General features: G+C 41.3%; 1 protein-coding gene across 1 annotated transcript in view; it reads left to right on the top strand.

Moving 5' to 3' along the window:
• SPON1 (spondin 1) overlaps window positions 1–23,832 on the top strand; it is a 397,555-nt gene that overhangs the window by 308,779 nt on the left and 64,944 nt on the right. Inside the window, exon 7 of the mRNA XM_048484581.1 lies at window positions 16,798–16,862. Within this exon, the coding sequence (XP_048340538.1) occupies window positions 16,798–16,862 (65 nt within the window). The remainder of the gene's footprint in view (window positions 1–16,797; window positions 16,863–23,832) is intronic.

Raw genomic sequence — 23,832 nt, 5'->3', positions numbered from 1 at the left:
ACAAAAGAAAATATTTCTTTATAATTGTAAGTGATTAAATAAAATGGAATTTGCTGCCAGAGGATGTAGTGATGGCCACAGGCATAGACAGCTTTAAAAAGGGGATTAGACAAATTCATAGAGTACAGGTCTATCAGTGGCTACTGGCCATGGTGACTAAAGACCACATTCAGAATCAGTCAGTCTCTGAATCTGAGTGTCAAGAGGCAACATTAGGGGAGGGCCTCGTTTTTTATGCCCTCTTGTTGAACCTCCAGATAAATTTGTTGGCCATTGTGCGAGGCAGGATACTGGACCACTGGTCTGATCTGTCAGATGTCTTCTTATGCTCTTATATCCTCATGCCCAGATTGCCTATTCCAGTCTAAAAATGTGCTTACATTTCTCTTTGAAATAGTGCTGTGCATAGTTTTAAGGGAATCCAGAGAAAGTGATTTTATTTTTTATCTGCTTCATTTAAGCCCTCGCTTTCTCCACGATGAAGACCCAAAATGGGTCTTTCTCAAGATGGGTCATTCTCGTCTCTTCTTTTTTTATCTACATAACAACCTTGTGAAGTAGGTTTGTTACCCAGGATGGAGACACAGTCTTTCAATAATATGGAGAAAATTAGCTCAGAGCAGACTGCTTATTAATATTGCAAGAGGCTAAGTAAGGAATCTTTAATACCAGTGTATACAAAGAAAATCCACACAGACAAATATAATTGCAAATTTGACAATCTTTATTGTAGGGATGAGAGGTTCACAAATACTTGATTTTATGAAATAAATTCAGAGAGAGTTTCTAAGATATAAATAGGTTGGAAAATAAGTTTGGAATAGAAAGGGGTATGTATGGACTTGAAAGCGCTCTCTCTCTCTCTCTCTCTCTCTCTCTCTCTGTGTGTGTGTGTGTGTGTGTGTGTGTGTGTGTGTGTGTGTGTGTGTGTGTGTGTGTGTGTGTGTGTGTGTAAAAATGGGTAATACAACCTGATCGCAATGTGAAGAAGATCCGGCGTTTAGAACCAAACAGCAAGCGTCTGGTTCCAGGGGGCAAGGTGTTGGGCACAATAATGAAGATGGAAAGGAGTCAATGGCACTGGGCAATTGGCCCTTTGGAGGGTAAGATATTTATAAGGTGAAGAACCACCTTGGCAGTGTCAGGACAACCCCTGGAGATGTTAGGATAACCTCTGGGAGGCATCCAGATAGATTGTTTGAGAAACAATAGAGTGCATTGTAGGTGATCAGAAGAAGTTAGGGCCTTTCCCCACTCACCTTTTGTTGCGCGCTACTCACGGCAAGTAGCGCGGGGTCCAGCCATACTCCCCACTACAGCAGCAGCGAGAACGCAGCTGCTTCGATTCTGCCGCTCTGCTACCCCCTCAGCGCTGGTCATTTCTGTTCCTGTTTGGAACAGAACCTTTGGGAAAACCCGCTGGGAGCGCGGGGCAGTGAGGAAGCCCGGTGGTGACTCTGGGCTTGATTTTCGCGCGGCTGATAGTGACGTGGATCCTGCCGTCCAATTAGGACACGGCGGGGGTGTGCTCGATGCGCACGCAGCATTCATTTCCTTTTTTTGTCTGGAAACTCGTCGTCTGCTTGTCACTTTGAAACGACAAAGATTCGTTTCTTCATTGTTTTTTTAAAAAATTTCTTTGGCTCCCTTTTGTTCATGTGCGTGTGAGAAGGCTTCTTGGGCATCTGCCCTCTTTCCCCCCCTCCCCAGTCTTGCTGCCGAAGGAGACAGAAGCTAATCCCCACTCAGCGGCAAACCCGTCCTCTTTCAATCACTCTGGTGGAGGCTCAGCACCTCCAAAGTAGCCGCCGAGCAGCCGGTGGGAATGTAGATGAAGCAGATCAGAAGCAAAACGACGGGATTTGGAGGGAGGCTGTGTGTGTGTGTGTGTTGCCAGAAGGGGAAGCGCTGCAAAACAAATGGGGGGGAGGATCAAAGATGCACGACCTCCGTCTTCTCCAGCGCCTGTCCAAAGGAGCCAGGCTGCATGGAAGGAGTTCTCACCCCAGCCGGGGGGGATCAGGGGGTTTGCCCGGGGAACCTGCAGAGCTTTGCGTCCCCCTGAGCCCTTTCGGGGGGGGGCGGCAGTCTGTATTATGGGCACAGCCCAGCAGAGTCACACTGACTCCAGGTTGAAGAGCTGAGCCCCACTCCCCGGAGCCCCCTTTACTCGTAAGTAAGTCTCGCGGCGGGCAACGGTGGCTCTCCCTCCCCCTGCTCCTCCTTCCCACTGGGGCATACTGGCACTGCAACATGCTAGTCAAGAGAATATTTTCTTGCTCACAGTGATGAAGCGCTCCCCCTTTCCTTATAGTCCCGCCCATCTGCCCAGCAGCAGCAGCCAATCAGGATAGCCCCTAAGCTCAACGCGCGTACCACACCTTCAGAGTGGGGATTCCTGGTGGCTGCTGCCTGAGCAACGTTTGAGGGGCAGAAGCTGCAGTGGGGGGCATGACCCCGCGCCCAAAATGTCCCGCAGCAAACAAACCCGGTGCATATCTCCATCTTTTTTAAAGTGGGGAAAGGCCCAATAAGTAGTTTTTAGGCTGGAGTTACAGAAGGGAGTATCTGTGTTAAAATAATCAGGGGGGCAATGTCATCAGGGGTCCTCTTGTGGCTGAAAATGAGTATCCATTCAGCAGGGCTACTGTATCATGTTGAGAACAAATTCTTTTTGGCTGTGGAGCTGAAAATGTGCTGCTATGGCAAGCAAGCTGAGAGCATGAGAATAGAAAGAAAGTTCCTTGTAGGTAGACCTGGCTATTGCCAGAGAATGGGCTCCCCATCTCTGCAACACTAGCATCACTCTTGAGGCTGGCACGCGGGCAGGGATACCTATGAATAAGCACACACACACACACAAACACACACACACACACACACACACACACACACACTATGGGTATGGTAACAGGTTAGCCTTAGAGCATAGGTGTCAAACTTGTGGCCCCCAAGATGTTATGGACTACAGTTCCCATCATCCCCTGCCAGCATCGTGCAGAGGTTGATGGGACCTGTAGTCCACAACATCTGGAGGGCCGTGAGTTTGACACCTGTGCCTTAGAGTATGCCACTGGCCTGAAGTCATCCATAGAAGTATCCAGAGTAAAGTAGAGATGCAAGCCTGAGTTTCACAGATCCTGTTCTGACACTCTAACTACTATGCCAGGTCTTTATTAATTCCAGCCACAGTGTTGACTCCTACATGGTTCTGAGTCCTAGCTCCTAGTTAGCATGCTATGCTCTCATCAGATCAAGAGGACACAAAAAATAAGTTATTTGGACAATCAAGCACCACTATTCTTCAAAAGCTCTGCCTATATAAAAGCATTATAGAAGCATCTGTGAATGGTTATTAATAATTATCTGTAATGTATTTCAAAGTAACCAAGGCTGTTAACAATTTTCACTGGCCTGAAATAAATCTGTAGTTCAGTTTTTTCCAATTATGGATAAATATCAAAGTGTACAGTACTACTTTGCATTTGTAATTAATCTATTACTTTAGTTTGATTTATGTGTAAGGTTGTTGTTTTTTGTCAGCTTGCAACTGACTTATGGTGACCCCATAGGGTTTTCAATGCAAGAGATGTTCAGGGGTGGTTTGTCATTCCCTACCTCTACATCATGATGCTGGTATTCCTCGGGGGTCTTCCATCCATGTTTTAGCCAGGGTCAGGGTGAAGAGCGTATGCTTGGCCCAAACTCACCCAGCAAGTTTCCATGGTGCGAGGAGTCTGAATCAGATTTCTCAGGTCCTAGTCTGGCACCTTAGCCACTCATGGAAATGAATTATATTTCTCAAAAACATTCTTTCACTTTGATCTGGGTTTTTTTTTAATGCATAGACCAGAACAGGGGTTCTGAAGTCAAAGCCAAAATACTCATACATACAATTTCATTTTTAATGTAAAAACAGGTTTGAGCAGCTGAATACTCAAAGGTTCTGCATAATTTATCTCCTCAAAAATAGGGAAGAAATGACACAAAACCCAGCTAACGTGAGAAATTATCAGCATGATGCCATGAAGTGGATGGTACCACTACTGTAGCAAGGTGTTTTAATTCAGTTGTTTGTGAATCAGGACTGACTCCAAATACTTCACGCCCCCATCCTTTAGGTGATGGAAAGAATGGTGTTCATGATGCCTGTGGTAGTGTCACTGCTTCAGAACTTAATGCCATTGTGCATTTACACTATATTTCAAGTATTAAATTTTAACCTTTCCCTTAACCAAAAGTCTGTTTCATGCATGGTAGACAGTGGTGGGATTCAAAAATTTTAACAATAGGTTCTGATGGTGGTGGGTCGGGTGGGGCGTGACGTGGTGGGGGCGTGGCCTGGGCGTTCCGGGGGTGGGGCATTCCAGAGCTGGGCAGTTCCAGAGTGGGGTGGGCATTCCTCACTTGATGAGATTTGTTGTACCCAAGGACAGAGATTACCCCCTTGTTCCTAGTGAAGTTAATCATTAACAACCGGTTCTCCAAACTGAGAAAATTTTAACAACCGGTTCTACCGAATAGGTGCGAATAGGCTGCATCCCACCTCTGATGGTAGACCTCAGATTAACACAGAAGCCCTTTTTTGTAAATCCATAACTTGTAAAGTACCAGTATGAACAGATCCTGTCTGGAAGCCAAAGCAGGGACAAACACAGGATTTTTGCCAAAAAGGGAGGGACAGGCTTTCAAGCACTTGGCAGGCCGAAACACACAACTATTAGAACATGTTGTTCAGGCACCACTTCGGACAGTTTTTTCAGCACTTGGCATCATTTGAAGTCTAGTGTATTCCTCCTATTTATCTGCCTTTAACATGTTCAAAAAAAATGCCATAACCTTCACAGTTTGTTAACCTGACAGTGCTTTTTTGCCGCTGCATACTGTCATTAACGATATTTATTGACTTGTAGGGTTATGAATGTAGACTAAAAGGTTGTACATGGTCATGCAAAATTTACTGCTCAGAAACAACAAAATGTATGCATAATCACAGTGAACTTGTTTTTATATTTTAGCCAGAAAATCACGTTTCACTTGTTCCTGTAAGTAGCCAGTACTATGTCAAATCTTGTCTAAAACTTATTGCAAACATTTTAGAGTCTTTCCTGTTCTCAGAATGAATTATGATTGTGAGCTCATGTCAGGATGGTAGGATAAATGTTTGTTTTTACAATGTAAACCACTGTATTCATGTCCTTAATTTAGAGCCCTTGAAAATAATTATGTTGATGCCATACTCAGCACTTTCCCCACCAGTAGGGAGATGTTTAGGATATTCAAGAGACAACTGATTAAAATTATTAATATCATGGTGGAATTTGGATAAATATAATGATGGAATGGACAAAATATATTAACACTGCCATTAATACAGCTATACCCTATATATCACATTGACCTCAACAAATTTAGAAGGGTGTAAAAATGGCACTGTAGGATACTCTGAAGTGCTAATATGTAGTTCACATGGTCATTTTTTTTAGTTCTTGTAGGATGACTTCCTTGTTTTGGAACAATGACCCACTCTTATTAATTCTTCCAATATAGAAAGAGATGTGGTTGTTTATTATTATTATTATTTATTTAATGTAATATACCGCCCTATCCCCGAAGGGTTCAGGGCGGTGTACAGTATAACATTTCCTATAACTGTGAATGCCAGCACAAACAAATAAGTTATAAAAATGAAGTAAAATTGAGACATGAACAATGTAATCCAGAAGGGAGGAAGAAAAGGACTCAGAAGGTGGTGTGACCCCAGCACCAGCATAAATGCCACAGGCACTGTGTTTCTGACAATTGTTGTAACAACTTCATTTGAAATACAGTGAAATCATTTTCCCCTTAAAGCACTGCTCACAGCAGAGAAGCTATTAATAAGCAAAGTCACTATCTTCAATAGTAAACTGGATACCCCAAGCACCAATCATGAAAGCAGAATAACAGGCCACCCATAGAAACCTTCCGCAGATTGGCTCACTCTTGCCCTCTCTCTTACTATGTGCACCCTGACCATACTTCCTCCTCAACCTAACCTGGAAGGGCCCCCCCTTTATATTACCTCAAGGCCAACACCCCTGGCTTGGAGTCTAATCTAACCCTGACAGCACTCTCCTGGATATATTTAATGGAGAGGGGGTCAGACATCCTCTCCCTAGGCTTATCACTCCTATATTTCAGGCAGCTCAGGGTTGCAGCTTCCCATTTTAATTTCTTCCTCAACCTGACCACGAGCTTTTGGCCACACTGGCTGCCACCAGGCTGGTCAACTTCCTCCTCTCCTACAGCTATCAGAGGTTCTGCCTCCTCTGCCATCTTCTCTGCAGGCAGGCCCCATTAGGAGCCTCTTCTCACCAGCTGTCACTGACCAATGATATCATGGGCACTCCATTTCTCAGGCCACTGGGTCTCCCTCTCCAGTTTTTCCCAGTGAGAATAATTCTGGCCATTAGAGGCCCATTACTTACTTTTCAGGATCTGGGTTGAGGTGGGCCTGCACTCTAGCTCCTAGCATCTTGATTCCTGGAGAACCTCACAACTGTCCCAAAATTGGAAAAATTGCACAAAAACACCCATCAGATGTTCTCACAATCAAATTAGTTTTGAGAGCGCCATGCTGAGACCTTAGTCCCAAGCAGACATAGTTCTGATTTGGATCATAATAATGGTACACAGAGAGAGATAGCTAAGCCTTCCCTCATGCCTTTTACCTGGCCTGAATTTTCCAGGAAGTGATATTTTTCCCATTGGGGAAACCCAGGCTTACTGGGTCAGTCCAGAGTCTCCAGAGGAATGAATTACAACCCCCTGGGTCTGCTGCAGGTCAGGAAAAACATTAAGCTGCTCTGTGTATGCCATGATCCTCTTCCAAATGGTGCCCAGGCATATCTGGGATTATGTTCCCACCACAGAACTGACAACAAATGTTTGATTTCATGAAATGAAACAAGAGCCAGGGAAAACTGTAATATAATTAGGCCCAGAGTCATGATGAAATGAAGAGGATTCTTTAAGATCTGTGGATAAGACCAGTGTTGGAAAGTGCTGAAATAAGAGGTGGTTCTTAAAGGGGGTGCATTTATCAGTCTCACCAAATTCCTAAAGAGATTTTTACATAATAAATATTTAATTCATTTACTGGATTATTTTAAAATGTGCTCATAACTTCCTTGTCCCATCTTACAAGAAAAAAAGAAAATGGTGGTAATCAAAGGAAGGAATAAGTGAGTGAGTTGCCCTAATACTAAATGCATTAGGAAAATCTTCTTCACAGCACTTTTAATGTAAATGAATTCATGCTGCAAAGATTTAGAACATTGGTGGATCAGCGGAAGAAGATTTTGCAGTAGAAACTATTTGCCCTTGGGGAAGAAATCTTGCTTTTGCAATGCATTAACAATCAACAAGCCCATAGTGAATTGCATTATAGTAGCAGGATTTGGTAGGGGTGGGTTCTCTTAATATGTTCCCTTCTGGAAAATAATATTAAATCATTCAGATTGTTCTTATTTAGTTTTTAATTTATTAGTAGTAGTAATGTTAATATGGCAAATGGTTGTTCCAAGGAGGTTTCTCTAGTTTAAATTTTTAAGCATGGTTTTTTATAGTTCAGGAAATTGAAATAGTTGTCATTACCTGTGCAGAGCAGCTGATGCCATTTAGAATATTTATGCTGTAAACCGGAGCTTGAAAATAATATTGTTAAGCTGATTTGTCACAGAAGCTTTGAAATCATGGAGAACGGCCACCTGCTCACAAAATGTAAAGCTGCAAAGTGGTCTTAATTAAAGTTGTTGGTGTTAAATTGGGAAAAAATGTGCCTTTTGTTATAGCTAACCATCTTTGGTTAGACTCCACAGGAATGGTTATGCCAAACTAAACCTGTAGGCATTATATATACTCCAGGGTGTATTAATTTGGAATTAAGTTTTCTTGACCTCATGGGACTTTATTTAATGTAAACATGCATAGGACTGGGCCATAGAGGAACCTGCAACCTGCCATTCCATAGGTGTGTGTTATGAGCTGTCAAGTTATCCTATGAATGAATGACTTTCAGAATGTTTTATTGTTAACAGCCCTGCTCAGGCCTTGCACACTGAGGACTATGACTTCCTTGATTGAATTAATCCATCTCAGGGAGGGTCTTCCTATTTTCTTACTGTTTTCCACTTTTCATAGTATTATTGTATTTTCCAGTGAGTCTTGTCTCCTCATGATGTGACTGACATATGATAGCCTCAGTTTGGTTTCTTTAGCTTCTAGGAAGAATTCAGGCTTGACTGCCATTCCATAACACATGTAATTTGTATATGATTATCTATTTAGTTTGTGCATACACATGTACACACACAACCTTCAGTTCAATCCTAAGCAAAGTTCCACCCTTCCTTCTCTCTTCTCCACTGATACAAGCACGTGCAATACATGATCAAATTACAATCTGTATGGACGACAGACGATATATCTACTGTCTACTGTTCTTCAGCTGACACAGTGTCGGTTTATTATCCAAAAACCCTTACTGAAAATTGAGTAGTGTAAGGCCATGATTAAGAATACAGCTGAAAAAGGAGATTAGGGCAATACCCCTCTGAACCAAGCCAATTACACCACACCAATACATTTGAGTGGACCCATGTGTTTGCTGCAATTTCATTAGCAACAGCAGTGATTTGATGGATCAGATGAGACTGCATACCAGGGCATTTCATGGAACATGATGGGAACTGTGTTCAGCTTCTTTTGGAATTGTAATGTATTAACTTAAAATTCTAGTTGCCATTGTAAATTATATAATACATATTTGACACATTGTATATTTTGTTCATTTTTATTGCTATCATACTGTGGAATTTCTCATCATGTATGGAAGTGAAAGTTGGTCAATGAAAAACACTGTCAGAAAGAAAACCAATTAACTTAAAATGTGATATTGGAAGAGAGTTTTATGAATACCTCGAACAAACTAAAAGACAAATAAGTGATTTTTTCCTTTTTTTACCTTTTTCACCTTTTTTTACTTTTTACTTTTTAGTTGCCATTGCCTGCCTTCATATCATGACCTGGTATTCCTTGAAGGACTTCCATTCGAATACTAGCCAGAGTCAGGCTGTTGGTTTGTGACTAACCCAAGATACCCAAGAAAGCTTCTATGGCAGGAGTTGGATCTGAACTTAAGCCTTTTCCATAAGAGTTACTTACAATGCATCTTGCTGCCAAATGTTATGCTTTTTTTCCCTTTGAATTCTGCATGGTTCCCCCACCCACACCCACCCCAGTTTGGTCCAGAAATGTTTTTCCTTTGTTTCTCCTCTTCCCTTCAGCATTTGACCACATTGAAATAGTTATTATTTCTCTGCCCAGCCAAACAGCTGGCTCTTATCCATGCCGCCATGTAGGTGCCCAACCTCTCCTTCAGCCATTTTCTCCACCCCGTCCTTCATTTAAAAAAAAATAAACTCCCCCCCCTTTTTTTCTCATATTATGTAAGAAATTTAAAGTCAGGACACAGACACAAGCCAGGTCGATTGTATCAGCTTTTTCAATTTCATCTTGAATTAGCAATGTAATATCAAGGCAATGATAAACTGTATTAACAGTGAGGAGTGATGAAATTAACAAGGAAAGTCGCTTATGCAGGAAGAAATTGAACAATATTGTTGCGTGTTACTGCAGCTCTAATTTACCCCAAAAACATGATTCTTTCTGTGTGGGGATGGGCTACATGTGTCTGTTCCTTCAGGTAATGGCATCTGTTCCAGTAGTATATGGAGGGGGGAAGCTTCTATTTTGTGCAAAAACACAAATATCCATGTCTTGTGCATTTGCTAACCTCCCCTCCAGCCATTTTTTCCTCCCCTCTTTCTTCACTTTCAACAGGATTATTTAAAAAAAATCTGTTTCTCATATTGAACTAGAAATGTAATGTTGAGGCAAAGATACAAATTATCATGATTGATTGGATCAGCATTGTCAATTTCATATCAAACTACTGATGTAACATTAGGGTAGAGAAATATTTTGAAGCTGGGATCGATTGAAAAGAATACTAGGAGTAATCACTGCATGTAATTGGGGATTGGTGCTGTAACGATTGAGTGTTACTGGAGATTAAATTTGAATGAAAAACTGGTTCTTTGTATGTGGGGATGGGTGAGTGGGTGGGCTATGTGTTTCTTTTCCTTCAAATGATATTGCCTGCTCCAGGAGCTGGTAGTTCTCAGTAATAGGAATGCAAGCTGTGGCATTGTCGAGTAGCTGCAAGAACATCTGTGCAAAAGTTTTTTAAAAGGGGGAGCGTTGTTATTCTGCATCATGGGTAACATTGAACTACCATCAGGAATAATACATTTTCAGCAGTTATACATGGAATAAATTCAACTGAAGAGACAAGGAGGAACCCCGCCCCCCCAAAAAAACAGGGAAGGGGGTAGATTGAGATGTGTCGAATTTTTCACAGAATTTTTTTTCAAACCACAAGGTTCAACCACTGGTATAATCTGTGGTAAACTGTGCATGGGTTACCTCCCTCCCCAAAGCTGCCCTGCTCAGGCTCTCCCCCACCCCCCCGCAAAAAAAAATCTACATGAATTTCCCAACCTAAAGCTGGCAACTTTTTCTAAACAGTGGCAGTAGCACTAAAATCTCATGCCACTTAACACTTATTCTATTAGGACCTCTTGCTGCTGCAAAAGAAGCCATGTGAATCTCATAACAAATCCTGGCCCAGTATGAGTTTTTACTATTTTCTTCCTGGGGCATTTAGCTGTACTTTTCAAGTAGGCATTAGCACTCTGTTTACAAAGTCCACACACCTGTTATAAAAATGATAAATGGAGCTTTGCAGTCTTTGATGAGATGAAAAAGTAGTTTATGTAGTGTCTGGCAGATTTTAAAAAATTCCTTATTTGTAAGAAAAAGAAATGCAAAAAGTGTATATTTAGAATGACTGGTTGGAAGAGGGAGTAATTCACTCTCTGTGTACATTGCTATATAAATATTGATTGTAGCAGAAGCATATCTATAACCTTCATTTATGATGAAGAGTGGTTTTCTCAAGTGCCTCCATTTTCCAAATGTCAGGTTATAAAAGCATCTTCATTCTGCCTGAGAAAATCATTGTCACATAAATGAAGTTGTTTGGAAAGTAAAATTGGCAAAATCCAGACTATGTAAACTCTCAGAGAGAAATGATTTGAAGATGTTTAGCTTTCAGGAGCTCAGAATTGGATCTATGTCATATGTATAAGGAAAAAACTAGCAATCAACAGAGCTTAAACAGAAGAGGAGAAGGCTAATATTTATGTCAGTTGTGAGGCTTCATGATTTCAGATGGATTTTAAGAGCGCGGGTAAAATAATGGAATGCTATTCCACATAAAATACTCCTTATGTATATAAAACTAAAGCATCCTCCCCCAAAAAATCCTAATGCAGAATTCCTTCCTGATGTACGTTCAAACACATACAGAGTATTTTATCTGGAGAAGAATTCAGACTTTTGCTCTTCCATTTGCAAACTGAAAGGGTAAAACCCAAAAAAAGATACAATACATCAGTGTCAAAAATTTTTAAAAAACTCTCAACATTAAAAACTTAGACCACAGGCAGATTTAATGATTAAGGCATAGGAACATTCATGCAATAAGAGCCAACCCACTATATTATTTATCATGTATGTAAAAGGCATAAAATATGTTTTAAAATGTATTGACAAAGGCTTTCATGGCCAGAATCAACTGGGTATTGTGGGTTTTCCAGGCTGTGTGGCCATGGTCTGATAGTTTTTGCTCAATAGCAAAAAACCATGGCCATATATCCCTGAAAACCCACAACACCCAATATGTTTTAAAACCTTTTCCATTTTTGTTTATAAATCAGTTAAATTTGGGGGTAGGGGGATGGCTAAAGGCCAAATACTGCTGAAATGTTCTTGGTCTACAGGTGTGCAGTTTTGGAATTTATAACATTTAATTTCTTTATAGGGTTCACTTGAAAGGATAGGAAGTCATTCCATTTGCGTGACAGAAACAACGTTCCGTACCCATAGGAGAGTAAACTGGGCAATGGAGGTTATTAAATCCTAGAAGTGATAAGGGCAGGTATTAAGCAGGCAGGCACGCAGGCAGGCGCAGACAGACAGACAGACAGACAGACAGACAGAGTGAATGAATGAATGAATGGATGGATGGATGGATGGATGGATGGATGGATGGATGGATGGATGGATGGATGGATGGATGGATGGATGGATGGATGGATGGATGGATGGATGGATGGATGGATGGATGGATGGATGGATGGATGGATGGATGGATGGATGAATGAATGAATGAATTTGGGATGCTCAACTGAGGAATATAGCCCACTAAATAATTTTTACAGGCATAAAAGAAGATAACTTTTTTTAAAATCCTGTGTTTGCTAGCATAGTTGTACCAACCTTGTCCCTTACTTAATAAGGAGTAGGACTCAAAATGAAGTTGTCTGAGAGTGTTCAGCATAGGAAGTCTTCTTCACCCACCAGACAGATAGGGTTTCCATCATTTGTGCACTGCCAAGGCCCCTTCCGCACAGCACAGGTAGAGCGGGTTGCAGTTGGGATAAAGTAACCCACTCTCCTGTTGTCGTGCTTGCTTACATCCGTGCAGGCAGCTACCGGATTCAGCAGTAATATTTCCTGATCCATACTTCTGCTTCATAAAAGACATAATTTTCAAATCATGTAATTTGTAAAACAAACTAGAGTGTGAAAGGTTCACTAGAGTGTGAAAGGTTGCTGTTTTCTGACACCATCTTTGTGACCTGATTAAGGGCCACTCTGCATAATCCTTAGGGTCCCTTTTTCCCCTATAAGAAGCCCCTCACACAGTAGCCAGTGTTCAGTATCTCTGGACACTTCTCTGTCTGCTATATTGTTCCGTAACACGCTGTTCATCCAGAGCTAAGCATGGACCATTCTGCTCCAAGATCAGGTGATTACAATCTTTAATACCTGATTCCCTTATCTATTCCAGATCTATCCCCTCACAACTGCTTATATCCTAGGACTGTGAGTGTGTTCTTCTGCATTGATTTTTTGTGTGCTTGCGTACCCCTATAATCCCTTAATAAAAGTTGTTAAATGGTATTTGCTGTCCTGCAAGTTTCTTGCAAAAACTGACTTTTGTATAAATAAGCTTGCCCATCCTTTTGCTAAGCCAAGATCTTCTCTTTCTGATTTGCCACTCTAAAAGGGAGAGACTTCCCACCACTGTGGGTAACAATAGCAGCCAATGAGTGGCAAATACAGGTGCAGCCAATCAGTGGGTACCAATGCAGCCAGTGTTCCTGCTGATCTATAGAGCCATTGCAGGGCCTAGGACATGGTGCCGGGAGAACCTGGCTTGGGGCCTTCTCATACAGCACTGTTGAGATGGCACTGTTGAGGCAACTTGCGCAAGGGAATTGATTTCATGTTTTTCCTGTAAATAATATATTGTACATATTAATATGTGAGTATATTATAGCTAAGACTAGGGGGGAAAGTCATTATCTCAGTTGTCTGGGTCATTAGTATTTTCCCTTGTGCATAGGTGTAGATTTTTCATTTGATCTGACACAAGATCTTTTGAAGCAAATTGAGTACTATTACACCTTCATTCCAGATGTAGAAATTACTATAATAAATGTGATATTCTAAACATATAGAAGCAGATTCTCACCAGACGAGGATAAAATGTCATATCATTATTGATTTGATACACTGACTTTTTAATTCTAATTTGCCCAGCTGGGAACTTGTTGGACCCCTCGCCTGTCTTAATGAAAACAGCATATTAGCTCTTCATTAAAAATTAATTCTTTCAAGCTGCTGTTTCCAGCTGAAGCTGAAGTCAGTCCTGAACGAACTGAAAAAGTTTCACAGGCTATCAGCGCTGCAGATATTTTCTCTCCTCTTAGTGAAAAATGGGAAAGGAAAGTAATGACAATAGCAAAAATGGCCTGTGAAAATTGATTTCCCTAAACTGGGGCATATGTGGATTAGAGCTTGCCTGAGGTATCAGAGTCATTTCTGTCAAGCAGGGGATGGCAAGATTATCACTAACCTGAAAGGACAGCTCAGTTGGAGCTGCCAATTACATGTAATGTATGGTGTGGGTTTTGAGTTTAATTGGAGAATAGTTTTTTTAAAAAAAAAAAAAAACCTGCAGAAATCATGGGAGTGAGTTGTGAATTTCATATTCTCTTAAACAATTTGCCTGGAAAGGATCCTGAGGGAAATAGGGGAAAGGGAGGGGGGAGCACTAAGAAACATTTGATAGATGTTTTCTGAGCACCAGAGCCTTGTTAAAGCAGTCTACTGGTTTTGTTTGAGGTTTATTACGCTACATATAATTTCAAAACTGCTGATACAGGAATTCTTATAAGCTACAGGAAAAAAAACTTTATTCACTCCTCAGCCTTGTACAGGTATGATATATTCTTCTCATTTCTTTTATGAGATTGAGGCGGGTGGTAAGGAATGGGGATAAAATCACTCTCTATTGTTATATTTAAGGAAATTTGCAATGTGTCTACTATTGATTATGTTTTCATAACAATAGTCCCTTGTAAATAGAAAGTATCCTTCATACTATTTCTATCTCTGCTGGCAAAAATAATAACATTGGCACATGTCCAATGCTACTGCAAATCCTTGAAACTAAGCTCCCTGGTGTTTTTTTTTTCTATCTCTCATACACACTCACTTGAGATATGGTAAAGCAGCTTTATTGTCTGATGTCATTTGGCATAATCCTGCTTTCTCGTTGCATGGGGCATTAATGTGCAAAGCAGTTCTGTTTGAAGGCCTTAACTTTCTCACCCTCCTTTCTCAAGCCCAGCCACCATACCTCTTTATGCACTGTATATTATGGCCTGCACTTGTATTACAAAAGGCCCTCCTACACTTGACAACAGAGATCAGGAGAGGAACTGATCTCTACATGTCAGTATAAAGTGAAAGAGGGACACCCTGAAGTGAATATTCTAGACCAGGGGTAGGGAACCTGCGGCTCTCCAGATGTTCAGGAACTACAATTCCCATCAGCCTCTGTCAGCATGGCCAATTGGCCATGCTGGTAGCTCTGATATGGAATCTGTAGTTCCTGAACATCTGAGAGCCGCAGGTTCCCTGACCCCTTGTTCCCAATAGACTACATGCTGTCAGGAATCTCCCCGAGAGTGAGGTGCCAAAGCAAGGTGAGGAGAGCTTTATACCAGATGCACCTGAATAGAAACTCCTGCCTCCAAAATGACTAAACAGGGTTGCACTTTTGGGGTTGGGTCCATCCATTCAGTATTGGAAGGTACTGTCACAGATTTTTCCTGTGTTTTCTGTCTTCTTATTCGTCTTCTTTGTGTGGACCCAGGCAGACTATAACTATGATGATCAGGAGAATGAAGGGAATGACCCACCCCTTCTGCTTCTTCTATGTGTGGAAGAAAATGAAAGTGATTTCATCTCCTTCCTTCTCCCTATTGCAGGTCCTGAAATGGGTCCTGTGAGCCAAGGAATAAACTTTCCTGGAGCTGAAAAGGATTTTGTGGGAAGGGGTCTGCAGAAAAGACCATGCATCTTTTCTTCCACAAATCACTGGATCTAACCATTTACCACTTCTCAGACACAGATAATATTCAACATCACATTTGATCTCTAAAGACATTTTCACAAAAAAGTTATATGTGAAATTCTCAAATGTAAGGATTTGTGGTATCTTGTTTTGACAAGCCACATAGCACTTCTGCTGATCCATTGTTAGGCTGTGTTGAAAACAATTAATTAAGCATGTGTTACAGAATCCAGATTATGAAGTTGTTTGCAAAGTCCTTTACAAAACAGCACTGCTTTGAACATTTCTGATTGGTTGTTATGGCACTTCACAGGGAGCTGAAGTGCTTCTGAGTAGGCAGGGCAGCTTTTCCTATAGACGTGGAACCTTTCTGAGAATTCTTCAAAAATTGCCTTCACAGAGGTATGCATAGGCATATATGGAAATGACAGGGATTTGTATGAATTGTTGAGATCAATGTTCTGTTAACAGATTTCAAGTGCATTACTGGCAAAAAAATGCAGCATTTTCTTGGGGGGGGGGTGCTTAAGTGCTATATGGTGTATCAGTTTACGACTCTTCCTCAAGTACCATGTATACCAAAAAGTAAAATTGTATAGGCTAACCATATGCATTTAATGTTGTTCAAGCTGTAACAAATTGATACCTTTGATAGGAAAATAAATTGCATATATTTCAATGTTTCTCAAAATTTACAGAAATTTTGTATCTCTAGCTTTGTAGACTGTGCTCAGTTCCTTTTCTGATATTGTATTTGCAGCTTCAAATGAGATCACATGGACATGAGGATAAATTATAGCACAGTTGGTTATCAATGTAACCTTTGATGAGTTAAACCATAAGCAGAAAACAGCAAAAAGGCTGGATTCTGTTCTTGGTGGGACTACTAATTGGCTGGAAAACTAGTTTCAGCCTACTTTTTTTCCATGTGTATTTGCCAATTGCTACATCAATCCAAAGGGTCTCCCTGCAAGTACCAAACATTGTGTCAGTACCATCCCTCTGTTTCTCACAAAGGAGGAAATGCACTCCCTGAAGAGGAAATGGAATGAAACATATCTGCCTTCTCAGGAATTATGAGAAGCAATTTAAATTCAAGTGCCTTTTTCGCTGGTTACAAATCACTGCAGAGTGTTATTCACCATAATGCTGTCCAAACATCATTTTATTTATTGATGTTTATTGCTTCTCTTTTGCAGAGCGATGAGGTTTTGACTGTCATCAAAGCAAAAGCACAATGGCCTGCCTGGCAACCGCTAAACGTGTAAGTAGGCAGGAAATTAAACCTCCCAAAAGACTTTCTACTCCCTGTCCTCTGACAGAACACTTTAAACATCTTGCCTCCCATCATAATGATTCTGTCTTTCAAGGAACAGCAGAGAAGCCCTGATGATTAATGAGTTTCTTTCTTTTTTAAAAAAATCCAAGATTTTGTTTCATTTACTCACTTTTTACAGTATTTGGGTGGGGAGGGGGCTGGGCGAAGCAATGTTAGGGTTTCATACTATTTCAACAGCATCCTGCAGAGTGGATTGTAGAAAATGTTCCAGTTTTCTTTCCTGTGAACTGCTGAAACAGGACATGACATCCTTGGCAAAGGTTGTCAGAAAGAGATGACAGAGTTACAAGGATCACAGCTCTAACATCATGCCAGCATGAAGTTACTTGATTTTGTTGTTGTGGGTTTTCCTGCCACAGAAGCAGGGGAAACAAGATCTACCAGACCAGGCCACACAGCCCAGAAAACCCACAACAACCAGTTGAATCTGGCTGTGAAAGCCTTCGACAATACATTACTTGATGTTACTTGCTGACTCTGATTTATCTAGCTACTCCATAGAAACCCACTTACATGAGGCTGAAACTGTGGCCCCAAAAGCTCTATCACCACTTCTTCCAGTAAAGGAGCTGTTAACCCTTCCAGCAGTTTCTGGTAGAAGTCTGGAACTTACCCCACAAGGTCGTGTACCAGGTGATTCTATTTTGCTGTGTCTCTTTCTCCTTAGCACTGAAGGCATATCCACAGTGCATACTGATACTGTAATCTTATGGATGTTTTCACAAAGTTAGTTCTATTGAAGTGGGCTGATTGGTACAGCTTGAAACTGAAAACTGCAGTTCTGTTAGGGAGGTAAGAATGTTCCACCGAGGATGTTGGTAATGCAGATTAAAAAATCAGCATGGTCTTTGTAGGAGTAATTTAGTTCAGAGCTGAGTTGCTGCAGATGTCATGTCTGAAAAGAACAATCCTTATTAACTGATGCTTGGGTTACAGAAGAATTACAAGGAAGCAACAGTAATCCCAGGCAGTTTGATTGTCAAAGCAACAGCAACATTGAGAACTGTAGCATTTTAATGAGAAAAGCGAAGGTTCTCTTACAGATTTCTGAACTCCTTCACACTTCCAGGATTTCTAAACTCCTTCCTGCTTCCAGAATTTTACTGTTGTAAAAGTTGTGTACATGTATACATTCTACATGCATAGGTTCTCTCACCGCAATCATAGGGCATGGGGGTCCCAATCAAACAGCTTATGTCTGTACCATCTGATGTTTTTATATATGTCTGGGATCTGTTCACTTAGGGACAAAAAGGGATTAGGAGTGGGCACAGCAGGTGCAACCCTGCTCACGTTGTAGGCTGAACTGGTGAAGACTGAGACCTTGGGGCTGTAGTGGTTAGCTTGGTGAAAATATTGACAGCATGTGGCAACAGTAAAGGTGGATTTAAAAGGAGAATATGGACTCCCTAGTTTAAACACCATTGAAAGTGATGCTGTTTGGGGGTGGATTCCAGCATCACAATGGCTACCCATGTGTGTGTGTGTGAAAACTCAGATTTTGTGCCGGGCTCCATTTTCCCTAGCTACCACTCTGCCGAGAGGGGAAGGCAGAAGGAACTGCTGGCTGCTGGCTGGGACCCAGCTGGTGGGGAGGGGGGCAGGCAGGGCAGATGAGTCTGCCAACCCCGGCCTCAGAGAGCTGCTCTTATAAGCACTGAGGCCAGGGGGGGCTTGGGGAGGCATGGCCACACCCCCAGGGCCGGATAGGGGTGTGGCCCCACCCCCCAACTCACCCCATAAAAAAATCTATATCCACATCACTGCTCCTGAAATTTCAATTGATCCCCAGACTTCAGACATCAGTTCCCCTGAAAGAAATGACAGCCTCAGATGGTGAACCCTGTGGAATCACATCCCCACTGAACTCCCTCCCCTCCCCAAACTCTATCCTTGAGCTCCCAAATTTCCAGGAATTTCCCAAAGGTCAACTGGCACTCCTAAGTCTGTTGCTAGCTAAGAGAGAAACAGAACCTACCTCCCAGGGTATCTATTTGGGATGTGAGGTGGGGGGAGGGGGGTCAATTGTAAGCCGCTTTGAGACTCTTTATGGTAGAGGGAAACAGAATATAAAAACCAACTCCTAAAAATCCCTCAAAATATTCACCAGGAAACTGATTTGGCAAAGTTTGATCCTTTACAGTATATAACTTTTATCAGACTGGTTCACGTTATGTTCAATAAGATGTAATACTGCCTGGCAACAATTATGAGATCATGGCACATGCAATATTTCCACCCCAAATGCAGTTACCAATGATCATATAGATCAGTGGTTCTCAACCTGGGGGTCGGAACCCCTTTGGAGGTCGAATGACCCTTTCACAGGGGTCGCCAAAGACTCTCTGCATCAGTGTTCTCCATCTGTAAAATGGATAAATGGTAGGGTTGGGGGTCACCACAACATGAGGAACTGTATTAAAGGGTTGCAGCATTAGGAAGGTTGAAAACCACTGATATAGATTATCAAATTAAGTTACTATCCTAATATTTCAATTTTTAAAACACCACTGTTTGAATTAAGGAAACTTTTTTTTCATTCAAGAATTATTTCTGAAATGTCTGAAGTTAAAATATGTCACTGCTGTATGGGAAGCTTTGCATTCATTGCTGCATTTTTATTTCTGCTTAAAATTATTGAGGGAGGCATTTTTGTAAAGCTGAGGTGCCACTGGTTGTCTGTTTTAATATATGGTGGAAGTCCATTGTGTGTGTATTAAGTCCCATCAAGCCAATTCTGACTTATTACACCCTGATGAATGAATGTCATCTAAAACTTCTTGTCATTAAAAGCCTTGTTCAGATCTTGCAAATTAAGGGTCATGGCTTCTTTTGTAGAGTCAATCAATCTTGTGCTGGGCCTTCTTTTCCTGATGTCTTCAAATTTTCCCAGCATTATTGTCTTTTGCAGTGACTCTTGTCTCTTCATAATGTGAACGACCAGTTTAGTCATTTCAGCTTGTTGGGAGAGTTCACGTTTGATTTGATCAAGAACCCACTGATTTATCTTTCTGGGAGTCTATGGTATCCATAAATTTCTATTTCAACAACACATTTCAAATAAATCAACTTTCTTCCTGTCACTTTCCTTCATTGTCCAACTTTCACACCCTATACCTAGAAATGGGGAATGCTATGGCATAATTTAACATAAGACAGTGCCTTATAACTTACAATTCATACTTATGATTTAAATGTTAACAAGCTACTAGATCTTTGCCATATATTTTTATTATGTATAATAATCTATAACAGCCAAATTTGAGCTACTTTGACAGGTATGCTTCTCATGTTTTTTTTAGGACCTAGGAGGGGTAGAAGTGTGTTTTTCTGCTACTTTCAAGAACCTTGCTACTTTTCTGCTACTTTTGAGAACTTTGAGTACTTGTTAAGTACTTGTTAATCAGTTAACTTGAATTGTTAATCAGTTGGCTTGAATTGTGGAATGGAGGTGGGGGAAAATAAGAGGATTGAAACAACATGCCTCTCCCCTCACTTTTTGCCTGTGCTCATCTGCTGCTGGCTTGCATTTTCAACTCGGCAAATAACAATTTAGCAAGCAGCAAGGTTCCTTGGACCTGAGAAGTGTGCAGCAAGGTTCCTCTGAGCAGTGAGGCACCTCTTTGATTCCTGGGTGATCCTGGCATGAGGGGTTGGTACAGTGGTGGGATCCAAAATTTTTAGTAACAGGTTCCCATGGTGGTGGGATTCAAACTGTGGCAAAGCGCCAATGGGGTTGGGCGGGGCACGATGGGGGCATGGCTGGGCATTCTGGAATGGGGCATTCCTGGGCGGGGCTGTGGCAAGGACGGGAAACGAATGGACGCAGGCGTAGGCTGCCACGCACACCGGTGCACCTTCTGCTAGACTGCTTCAAGTTTTGTGCGCTACTGCTGAGAGGAGGGGCGTAACTAAGTCAAAAATCATGTGGCAAAATCACCAATTAGTAACTCCCTCTCAGCACACACAAATAATTAGTAACCTACTCTCGGGAACCTGTGAGAACCTGCTGGATCCCACCTCTGGGTTGGTAGCAGTGGCCCCCCAATGACCATCAGCAGGGGCCCTCAGGCAATGACCAGCTGGGCAAATCTGCCTGATGAGGGTTTGTAAGCGATGGGCTCATGGAGGCATCAGTGGTGTTGGCAGCCCACCAGCAGTGTGAGTGCCGGGGTGTGGTGCAATTGTTCATCACCGATGGCTCCCAGGCAACAATGGTGGCCAGTGGCAGAGGCCCCCCTCAGAATGCACAATGATATTTCACTTGACAGTCGAGGCTGGGTGTGCCTCTCCAAGAACATAGCAACGATGGCCCACCAGATGGAATGCTATAGCCCAACAAAGACAGGCATTATTATTCTTTTCTGAAGATGCTGACTGGGCGTGGGTTCGATATTAACAGCTATTAGAGGCCCAACACCCCTTTTGGGTGCCTCTTGAGGTTTTGGGGTTACCTATATTGTTGGTTTCAGTTAGTTCTGGCATTGTATTTTCAGGTAGCTAGTTTGTTATATTGTTTGTAGTTTATAGTGCTAGTGTTAAATATAGTTGGTTCTTGTATTAGGCTTAGTATAGTCATTGATGTTATATTTAGGTTAGTTTACTAGGCTTGATATTGTATGAACACTGCTATGAGCTGATTAGATGGTTAGTCCTAGGTTGTTAGGTTTTGTAGTTTTAGCTTTAGAAATGAAAGTTGCCATTGGTTTACTCAGGTTGTCTGTTATGATATGATCATTGATTTTTTTCTGTTAATTGATCTTATATGTTAATCGATGTTATGATTGATGTTTTGCTATGATATTGATGGTTATTATTTATACTGTTATACTTTATGCTGTTGTGAGATGTTTATTGATGTTTTTGGCCATTTTGTGATGTTTTTCATTGATGTTTTGCTGATTATAATGATTGATGTTTTGTTGTTTATATGACTGTTCTTTGCCATCCTGAGCCCTACAGGGGAGAATGGGATATAAATTGAATAATAAAAATAAATAAATAATGTTAGCTTTTGGAGTCATAAATTCACGAGATGGTTTTGCTATCTAAAATCTGCATATTAAGCATATTTTATTTTACACAGTTTGTTAATTAGAGATTGTATTTACAATGTATTACACAAAAGTCTAGTGTTCTGTAGATTTAGCTGACATAAGAAGTAACTTTTCCCTACAATATAATATGAAATTAGTATGTTAGGCCCTTATCATTGATGTGGCATGTTTGTCTTACTCAAAAATAATAGTTAAGAGGGGGCACAACAGGGAGAACATTATGTGACTGGTGCCCCACACCATGAGGCTTTATTGAGTAAAAATTTCATAAGTAGTAATAACCAAGATGCCTCTAAAATGTTTCCCTTTGGAAACAATGGGGGATAGGGGCACCCCCTTTGAGAGTCCATAGCTTTGGACCCCCTCAACCAAACTTCACAAAACCTGGGTGGTATCAGTAAGAGACACTCCTGATGATACCTCCCATGTTTGGTGAAGTTTGGTTCAGGGGGTCCAAAGTTACGAACCCTCAAAAGTGTAGACCCCATCTTCTATTAGCTCCCATTGGAAACAATGGGGGATGAAGGCACCCCCTTTGGGAGTCCATAGCTTTGGACACCCTGGACCAAACTTCTCAAAACCTGGTGGTATCAATAAGAGACTCTCCTGATGATATCTCCCAGGTTTGGTGAAGTTTTGTTCAGGGAGTCCAAAGGTATTGACCCTCAAAAGTGTAGACCCCATCTTCTATTAGCTTTCATTGGAAACAATGGAGGATGGGGGCACCCCCTTTGGGAGTCCATAATTTTGGACCCCCTGAACCAAACCTCACCAAACCTGGGTAGTATCATTAGCATAGTCTCCCAAACAATCCCTGAAAGTTTGGTGCTGTTAGCCTAAACAATGCGCCTCCTGCAGGCTGAAAACCAAAAAACACTAAATATGTTTTAAAAACCCACAAACGGGGGGGGGGGGAGCTTCAGACATGAATAGGGGGGTTGAATCCGAGAACCCACCCTTACCTACGTTTTTGCAAAATATCCTAAACAGTGATTTAAACTTAAAATGTGCATTAGTACAATGTCATCATTAATAGAATCTGTAGTCACAGAGATATCCTGGAGAATCAGAATTAGAGCAATTTTATCTGGGTCTCTCCTGGTACAGGTTACCCATAGTGTTGTTAGCTCCGGTTCTGGAAATTCTTGGAGATTTGAAGGGTAGAGCCTATGTTTGGAAAGGGCATGGACCTCAACAGGTATCATGCCATACAGTTTACACTCCAGAGCAGTCATTCTCTCCATGGGAATGGTCTTCTGTTTTTTAGAGATCAGTTGTCATTCTGGGAGATCTCCAGGCTCCACCTAGAGACTGGCAACCCTAGTCATCCATCAGGGTGACCAGGAGATAATTAGCCACCATGCACTTAAGTACCATAGCCCCAAAATAGTAATATTCATAGAAATTCTCATGACTGCAGATTGTTGTTTTTTAAATTATTGATTTATTAAAACACTTATACCACTTCATTCATTATGGTTCAAGATTAGAACATTCATGTTGCATTTAGCAAATAATTTAAATAAGTTAGCACTTGTATGATTTAAGCATTACTCTCCTGATTGTCATATGTAATACCCATGTCAGAATGCTCTTCCCAACATTTTATTTTTTGTCAATCATTCAATCCAGCAATAATTTCTGAGAACTGGAGACCCAGTATCTCTAGAATTCTAACCAGACTATGTTTCCAGTCATTCAACTGGAGAGAACTAATCCACATTCACATTTTGGTTTGCTGAGTGGACTGGGTTCCACTGTGATTAGTTGGTATATGTGAATTCTATAGAGTAGAGTTACCATGCAAAGGATGGTATACTTAAAAAAACATCTGTATT

This window comes from Sphaerodactylus townsendi, linkage group LG02 (assembly GCF_021028975.2).
Source record: "Sphaerodactylus townsendi isolate TG3544 linkage group LG02, MPM_Stown_v2.3, whole genome shotgun sequence".
In the NCBI taxonomy this organism is placed as follows: domain Eukaryota; kingdom Metazoa; phylum Chordata; class Lepidosauria; order Squamata; family Sphaerodactylidae; genus Sphaerodactylus; species Sphaerodactylus townsendi.
The sequence above is the reverse complement of the archived record's forward strand: the minus strand, read 5'-3'. Positions and strand labels throughout refer to the sequence as shown.